General features: G+C 36.2%; 1 protein-coding gene across 1 annotated transcript in view; it reads right to left on the reverse strand.

Moving 5' to 3' along the window:
• Positions 1 to 1656: 1656 nt before the first annotated feature.
• Positions 1657 to 9387, reverse strand: part of LOC125178870 — a 29280-nt gene continuing 21549 nt past the window's right edge. Inside the window, exons 2-4 of the mRNA XM_047883646.1 lie at positions 5101 to 5259; positions 4481 to 4648; positions 1657 to 2643 (exon numbers count right to left, since the gene is read on the reverse strand). Coding sequence (XP_047739602.1) covers positions 2438 to 2643; positions 4481 to 4648; positions 5101 to 5259 — 533 coding nt within the window. The 3' untranslated portion in view covers positions 1657 to 2437. The remainder of the gene's footprint in view (positions 2644 to 4480; positions 4649 to 5100; positions 5260 to 9387) is intronic.

Consider the following 9387-nt stretch of genomic DNA (forward strand, 5'->3'; position numbering starts at 1 on the left):
GGGCGAGCAAGCTCCAGAGAGAGTTCTGTTCTAACCGTTGAGGCAGGAGGTTGTTTGTGCTGAGCTCCCGTGACAGTAGTCGGCTTCGGCCGGCTGCTACGTCATCTTTCTGGAACTATCCTCCTCAAACTTTGAAAATGATTTTTTTCAAGACACCCAATATTGTACCTTAAAACAAAATTCAGTCAAATTCCTTGAACGGTTCTGACGTGGGGCCGCATTGAACAAGTCTTCAGAGGCTCCCATAAATTCCAACTAAAGAAAAAAGAAAGAAAAGAAGCTCCAGAGATACTTTCATAAGCTGTTCCGAGCGGTGGTCGTCACTCTGTGCTACATTAGAACTACAGTTTTGAGCTGTCATCTAACCAGTATCTCCCCAGTAGCATCATAATCATCATTCATTAAGTATTTCTCAAACTTCCTATAAACCTGATTCGCAGTCTCTTATTTTGTGCGAATGCCGTGCCATTTTCCTTTTGATTGGTTTGCATTAACTATGCTCATTTTTGCTCCTGTGGGAAGTTGGACACATTTTCAAGTGTATAGTTTTAAGCAAATTTATATAGAATTCCTATCAAATTAATATCTAATATATTTAAAATCTATAGCACAGTTTCTTAAGTTTATTTCAAATATATATTAAATTTATTTTAATAAAATCTATATCAATTTAGATCAAAGTTGTCATATATATGGTATGTTATATTTATATTAAATTACTGTAAATATTTTAAATTATTTCAAAGTTTAATCAAATTATTTTATATATCAATAATTCAATTTTTCCAGAAATGGAAAAACGTTCCAATTTACGATGGTAGTTGGTTATACTGCTTCGGAATGTGCCATCCTAAGTTAAGTCTTTCATCTTCTTTCAACACGCAGTGAAACCTTTAGCTATTCTTGCTGTCTTCTTCCGTCCAACTTCACACTCTTCTAACTGATTTCCTCAAAATTCCTACTATTAATTAAACTCTTCATTCATTCCATATTCATGTAGTCGTAACACTGGGTAATCAAAACCTTAGAATTTCAAACTTGATCTTCCAACTTTCAGTTGGAAAATTTCAAATTGATGTGCCTTAAATTGCCTTTTATTATTTTTACTGCCAAATCCTGTATGAACCTGACCAAGATGATACTTTCTTTCTAGTATCCACATTCCTCAAGTTTCGGGTCCAGGGCCCATACTTTCAAAAAAAGTTAAGAGATCGTAAGTCCGTCAGCCAATCATTGATGGCCTTTTAAGCAAAATCCACCAATCATTGATAAGAAAATAGAGCGTAAGTTCTTACGTTGACTTAGCGAATTTTGAAAGTATGGCCCCAGAGTGCTGTATAGATGCGCCTTCCCCCTAGCATACGTTATTTCTTTTACGTCACGTCTACGTTGTCTGGCGTCACGACTACGTCGCAGCGCTAAGGAAACCACTCCTGACTCCTGGAGCCCTTTAAACTTAGACACGCTCGGAACAAGCAAACCTTATTAAAACTCAATTTTACTTCCCGCTACTGCTACCATAAAATAAATAAATAGATGAAAACCTTACGAAGCATCTTGGCTGTTGCTGAAAGCGCTGTTTTTGCTTCCAGACAAGTTTACTTGTTCGTAATTCATTAATTAAATGAACATTTGAATCCAAACTCGACTGTGTAAATTCTTACCACTTTTGCAGTTTAAACATGCACTATTGCTTATTTGTGCAGTTCGAACATAGAAAAAAAAATTCAAATAAACAATGCATTACTGGTAAATTTCTTCAGTTCAAACATTGGTACAGAATGAATGACTTTTAAGAATGCATTCAATGTTATTTGTTTACTTTGAAAAAAGGTACGGAAAAACTGTCTTCAAATACTACCCAACTGGCAATTTGTGCAATTTGAACACATGAACTAAAACTGAATAGTTAATTTTGAGCAATGTAGTACTTGTATTTTAAATGCCCGCACACTATACTGGCAATTTGGCCGTTCGTACTTAAAGAGAGGAACTCTGTTCATTTGTGTTTTTTGAATATTTATACAGAATTTTTAACTGTAGTTAATACATTTTTTATTTGCACAGTTCTAACATTGAAAAGAGAATTTCTGATGTGGTGCTGATTTTTACTTTGAACTCGTTCAAAAACCAAGTCATCGGGTTTGTAGGCGGAATGTGCCTATACTGTCATTTGAATATTTCATCATCAAAGAAATTAGGTTTTTAATTAGAAGACCATTCATGTATGATGCTCATTCCTCCTCGAAATTCCCTGAAATTTATGAAAAACAATTACAGGTAAGTGACTTAATCTATTACGTTTCAAAAATTTTCATGTGACTGTTGCGATCGAAATTCAAAGAGCGGGATAATTTTACCTTTCGTAATATATGCACGAGCGGAATGTCAAGCAATTGGTTTCACCAGTACAATAAGTACAGAGGAGAACTCAAGCTCACACCTTGTACTGGCAAACGAAACGGTAATTGTCCGTGCATTTTTGGTCCGCTGGCGCGTAGTTAGGGGAACCATGTAGTCTGGCGCAGGCGTTATCAGTACTATTTTTCAAGCCTCCTCCAGTGGTTACCTTTTTGTCCTTCCAGAACCATTGGCCCTCAATCAGAGTCAAATCGACCCACCAGTCGGTTGTGCCAGGCTTATCTGTAAACGAAGAAAAAGGAACTCAATAATTCATATTCATAAATTTAATGGGAGTGTGCATTCACTAAACATACAATTATATTAAATTTGGGATAGAATTTCGGATTTCATTTCGTTCAATTTCATTCTAATCAATTATATAAGCCTTTGAAGAATGAATTCGTTGGGCTAAAATATAGCACTCGCATTGGTGAATGTAAGGACCGTGTGGAAAAAAGTTCAAAGCTCCACACGAGCTTCAAATATTACATAGGTTAGATAATGCATCCATCGAGCCTAGAATCATGCAGAATGAGCCTAAAAAGTTCATTTTATTCCATAATCTATTTGTACCTCCATTTATTTGCACTTAAAATTTTGTTTTTAGGTAGAAAATAAAGTAGTTTTCATGCTAAAATTTTTGATCTATTTAAACACGTTAAAACTGAACCGAACAAAATTTGTAGTGGTTTCAAACTTCCGTCCTTGTAATTCATAATCCCTGCTTTTCGCATATTTTTGAAACAAATTAGAGTGAAAGTCGTACTGCAGTTTTGCTTAGCGTTTGATTTACCTAATTAATTAACTTCTCAACTCGCCGTGGAGTGTTCTCTTCAACAGGTGCTAGCTAGGGAGAGTTCGAATTAGGCAGGCAGATTGAGTTAGGCAGGGTTTTAATGATTAATGATAAAGAGCCAATTAATTGAAGTAGTTGAAGTGATTGAAGTGATTAATTAAAGTGATTGAAGTGATTAATTAAAGTGATTGAAGTGATTAATTAAAGTGATTGAAGTGATTAATTAAAGTGATCAACAATTATAACTCAAAACTCTGTCGTGGGGCCGCATTGGACTGGTCTTCAGAGGCCCCCGCAAATTTGAAAAAAAAAAAAAACTTCTCAACTCAGACAGCTCTCGAATTATTTCACAAAAGCCATTGAGGCAATAAACATAATTTCTGACTTGAGGTAATGTGGTAACCGGTAGATGATCTTGAAGTAATGTGCCGGCCGGTGTATGATTGCAAATGCACGATGTAAAGGGAGCGTCTCGGTAAAAAAAACTTGTTTATTCACGGACGGGTCACTTTGAAATTTGGTACACATGTGTAAATCAGAAATTTAAGACTTGTTCGTTCATGTAAATTTTTCGAAAAAATGGAAAAAACGCGAAATTCATAGAAAACGCAAAACATGGGGTACTTTAGAAATCTATCTCATCCTAGGATTTTCAAGCTACAACATCGTGATACATATCAATCGATGCTTAAAAACCATATATCCAGCGATTTGTCATAGCTTTTTCAAAATTCATATTTTGTGGGTGGGTGGAGGGGGAATTTTTCGTCCGTTTTTCGATTTCTCCCCCCTCCCCCTCTTTGCAAAAAAAAACAACCATAACTAAATAACCAAAAACTACCACTATTCCCTAGATCTTTTCTTTACAAATCGAATGGTATATCTCTCAATGCGGTAGCTTGCAAATCATAGGAGTAGATGGGGTTTTAAGATTGAAATTTTAACTTTCTAGGAGAGTCAAAAAACTGAAATTTGTGATCATTGAAAGTAAAGGTTTTACTTGCGCTTCGACGGCTTTCGTGAACGGAGAAATGAACGCACAAACATGGCTTTGGGCTCTTTAGATGCGCAATTCCTGGACCTTTAAAACGATACTAAAAACCGGAAAAACAAAAATTTACAATTATCGACCTGAAAGGATCTGTGACAGAATGCTTGAAACCGAACAAGCTGTTTAAGAAACCGATTGCATGAGCGGAGTAAACGTATAGATTCTAATCCTCGACTTCACGTTCACTTTGAACCTAGAAAGAATAATTGAACTGCCTGTTTTTGACTCACTGCTGTTGAGGTAAGCCACGAGATCAGCCATTTGGGCGTCAGAGGATGGATAGGCGAGTACGCTGCCAAATAATTCGCACGAGCTTCTAGCCGTAGCAAAGTTGACTGCATTGGTAGAGAAAAAGTAGCAGAATCTGCCCACAGCTTCAAAGCCTGGCTTGCACGCATCTGGTGGGAGATAAAGAAATTGCTAGCTAAAAAATTACTTACATTTCCACTGAAAATATCCAATGTTAACAATGCTGGGGCGTAATTTTTCTTCGTACTAAAATTTCAAGCAGTAAAGCTTTCATACTCTTGAATTGTAGGCTATTGTGGGCCTCATCGTTTGTAAGTAGAATACAATATATGGGACAGCGGTTTGACAACACCAAAATTTTACACGCCAAAACCTGTTGGAGCTTCGCAATATAATGACAGATAAATTTACTCGGGATGTGTTTTATATTTTCTGACGTATTTAGAAAAAAACGCATAATATTCAACAATTCTCTATATTAAGTAACATTATGTATGAGGGCATATTCAAATTTGGCATATTTTATATGGTCTAAATAGGATAACGACTTTTCTGAAAGAATACTGAAACAAATATTGTATAACAGACAAATAAAAAATACCTCTCTTCTTCATGAAAGTGATGTAGGCTGGGTCTGTGATGAGTAAGTTGGTGAGCACCGAGGCGCGGCTGCTGAAGTTACACTTGGACACGGAAGCCGCCTGAGTGATGGACACCGCCAGGCACCGCGTGTCCACGAAGCACCGATTCCGGCACACGCCTGAGGCAGAATAGCGGATAATTTTACCAAATTCATTGCATTGATTTTACTGTCTCGATTATCCATGCTCCGCTGTAGCCTGTACCGGGATGACTTCGCTACAATTCTTGGAACAAGCTCCAATATCCGCATACAATTCATTTATATAATTATAAATATCCCTTTACGCCCTGGCGTGACGAATTCGTCACACCAGGGACTAGCTACCTTTTCCAACAATTTCACGTTTTTTGTCATTTTTTCGAAAAATTCAGATGAATAAAAAAAGTCTTAGATTTATTTTTTACATATGTGTACCAAGTTTCAAAGTTATCTGTCAGTAAATAACTGAAATATAATTTCCAATTTCCAATGACAATATCCAATTTCTTATGGAAATTCTATTTCGGTTATTTACTAACAGATAACTTTGAAACTTGGTACATATATGTAAAAGATAAATCTAAGACTTTTTTGTTCGTTGGAATTTTTCGAAAAAAGTGAAAGAAAACGTGAAATTCTTAGAAAACCGCCAAAAGGGGGTACTGTAGAAATCTATCTCCTCCTATGATTTTTAAGCTACAACATCGAGACGCATATCATTCGGTGCGTTAGGACCATATCTATCGATTGGTCCTTGCTGTTTTTCGAAATTCTAATTTTTGTGGGTGGGGTGGGCATTTTTCGAAAAAAAAAATTATTTCTCCCCCCACCCTTTCGAATTTCCCCTCCCCTTTTCTCAAAATATTTTCAAAACTTTAACGAAATTGAAAAAAAGCTTCGACCAATCTCTAGATCTTTTATTTGCGAATCGAACGGTTTATTACTCATTGCTGTAGCTTAAAAACTCTGGGAGGAAATAGGTTTGCAGTGACAATAAGTGTGAATGTTCAGTAAGTTGCATATTTATGTGCCCAACCAGTAATTTTCGCCTATATTAAATGTGAAAGAACTCCCCCACCCCTAACACTTTCACGAACTGTCGTCAAGGCGTAAGTCAACGTACAGAGATGATTTTGGTACCATTGGATTGGTCAGAATGTCAGCTTCGAAGTGAGACTTAAAACCGAAAAAGTGAATTTTACGATTTTTGTCCCAGAAAAAGGGACAAAAATCGTAAAGGGATATATATCATTAATACATGCATAAAAATTTATGAATTAGCATGCATATAAAGACAACTGAAAAAATTTCGTAACAAATCAACTGTTTAGCAATTCATCAGAGGGACTAATTAATCATTTTCCAAGCGATTATACTTTATCTGCATAAATTAATGAAGCCAATTATGATCGTTGCAGCTCCCATGCTCAGTAAGCACTTAGCTACATTTCATATTGAATTCAACTTAAATAGCACAACGTTTAAAAACGAAGTGTTCGATCATTATGTCGTGTATAAACGAGTTACATCTATACGCTATATAATTTTATAATTTTCACCCCTCAAAATGAAAAACACTCAATTTGAATAAGGCCCTATATTTGGGCCAGCCTTCAACTGCAATATCCCTACTTTGTAGCAACTTCTATTACGTTTTCTTACGAATATTATGCATTAGAATATTACTATGATAAAAATAATATTTTATTTGTGCGAATCCAAGTAAAAAAACTTTAATCACTTCAATCTCTTCATCTAGCTCCCGCCCATCCGTTAAAATAAAAAATACATGTAGCTCGAATGAGATTATCACTTAACAGAATAAGATCATATGTTAAAATATTATTAACATTCCAATGAAATTATTATCCATAAAATTATAATGAAAGTGACGTTAAATGATGCGGGAGAATCAGTTTAAAAAAATCGTTTTCTAAACTTTCTGCGTTGATTAAAAGTAAATCTAATCATGTGATTCGTTTTGTCGTAAAAACATTACTACACTTTTTCCCGACCTCGATGACTTTTACGCTCGGATGGTCGCAGATATAGTTGAATTAGATGTGTGAGTTTCATGTATAGTTACCTTCTAAATTTTAGAGATTAAAAATACCTATATTGTTTGAGAGAACAAAAAATTAGCTGAGAGACTCACATGCGCTCGGTGCCTCCAGGTAAGACGTGTTCCAAGCCGGCGCGATCTTTGCGTCGGTGTAGAGCGTCATTGCGCTCGCCTGAACGGCGCTGAAACTGCTGGCGAACACAGCGCAGAAGAACATGACTCTTCCTTTGATCATTCACAGCGATTGGTCGTTGGTATCTGAATTCCTAGAAAAATTCATGGAAACGAAATCAGAATCGCTGAAAAGTAAATTTACTTCTACCGTATTTCTGAGTTCGGCAGTGTAAACCTAAGCATTTATATTTGACACCTGCATAAATATTCTTCTACTACGTTAAAAATTTTTCTAAAATCTTCATAAGTTCGAGATTCGACAACGAATCATGAATTTCCAGTTCTCTATATGGTCGAATATTTGAGTTTGGCAGCGAATGACAAGGACATTTCGACAGAGAATGTACCACTTATCTTTGCGCGTAGTACAGATACACTGCCACACCAGGGGCCGGATTATCAAAACTTCGTAACTTTTTGTACTTACGACAAAAATGTTCTGTTGTACGTAAATACACCCTAATTTTGGCATTATCAAAACTTTCGTACGCAAGTCTTAGCTAAAAGCCTAAATTTTTCCCCGCGCAAATTTTTATCGCGCAAATGTTTTTATAATGCCACCGCTAGTATTACGTTGTCATAGCAACGCCACTCGTAAGTCGATTTTGCGTACTTACGAAGTTTTGATAATACGGCCCCAGTGCAGTACAGATACACCAGGCAGTGCAGACACTGCCTGGTGAGATGCGATAATAATCAAAGCGTCCAACAGCTGATGTGACTCGATTGCGATCTCGCATGCATGCCACAGCGGTTTAAATCTTTCCAGAAGTCAATTTAGTATGATATTGATTTGAGGTTTCGTCTTTATTATATTCTCGTCAAAACGACTTCCAGATGAACGATAAATCACAATAGCCAGCACCGAGCATTGGAAATTAGGAGAATTTGTTGATCTTCAGCAAATAATGGGGATGAATAAAAGTTTTTTTTTTCAAACAAGGATTTGCAATATGTTTAACAAGGGATAAACAGTAATACAAAGAAATTGGCATTATTCTGCGCAAAATTATTAATAACTTTGAACAATGTTTGAACTGTGAACAAATAATTTTCTGTATGTGTCTCACAGCTGAATTACAGAACGGTAAAATGTACAGCTTGTGTCAAATCCAGCACGTTTGTTTAAGTTGTCCCTCGTTTAACAGCGCTTCGCCCAAACATCGGCTGCACTACTGCAGCCCATAACCAGAAATCAACCAGGAAATAACGTTGTTTAGATGCCAGATGCCTGTTGGGAAGTGATTCAAATCTATTTTGAATATGAGTCATTCTTAGGTATTCACTTGTAATTTCAGTTGCTAAATTTACTTACTTACATTATAAGAATGACAGGCAAGCAATTTATGTTCTTCGTACTTTATATGAAACAAATTAAAATATTGAAATAAGAAGAAAACTTATTTTATGGGACCGCTTCAGTATTTTTTACTCACATGAGTAAAGGGCTGTAAAATAACTGATCTTCTGTATGTTATGTATATAACCGTGCGAGTGTATGATGGAATGTCAGCGATTTGTTCCATGTAACAAAACTATTCAAACATCACGATAGCTTATATCATAACTGTCCGAAACTCATGAAACTAATTAGATTTTAACGATTTTTGAGTTGTATTTGAAATTTTGTAGACGCAAAACCCAAACATTAGTATCATGTTACAACTGGAAATTTCCTGTGATATTCTATAAGTCTCCCAGTCTCCGTTAAGCCGTGGTCGAGAGCGGACGCTCGTGCTCGTGGTCCCAAATTTCTAAATTTTTAACTTTTTACTGTGCCGTTTTCGGAACTCTTTTCGCATTTATTTATGATCCGTGCCAGAGAATAACCGAATTTCAGTTCAGTTCAGTGAAGTCAGTAAAAGTGCTGTCTCTTATACACATCTGAACATATTTTACAGCTCTGATCCGGCCAAATGTTTCGGAAACGTGAAGCCCATTTGTACGTGAGGGAGAATATGGAAACGTGAAAGAAAAAGCACATCGTTTCGTCATTCTCGCCGACTATCCTACTTGTGCTTCTATCTATT

Source organism: Hyalella azteca, unplaced genomic scaffold (genome assembly GCF_000764305.2).
Source record: "Hyalella azteca isolate HAZT.00-mixed unplaced genomic scaffold, Hazt_2.0.2 contig13393, whole genome shotgun sequence".
Lineage (NCBI taxonomy): Eukaryota > Metazoa > Arthropoda > Malacostraca > Amphipoda > Hyalellidae > Hyalella > Hyalella azteca.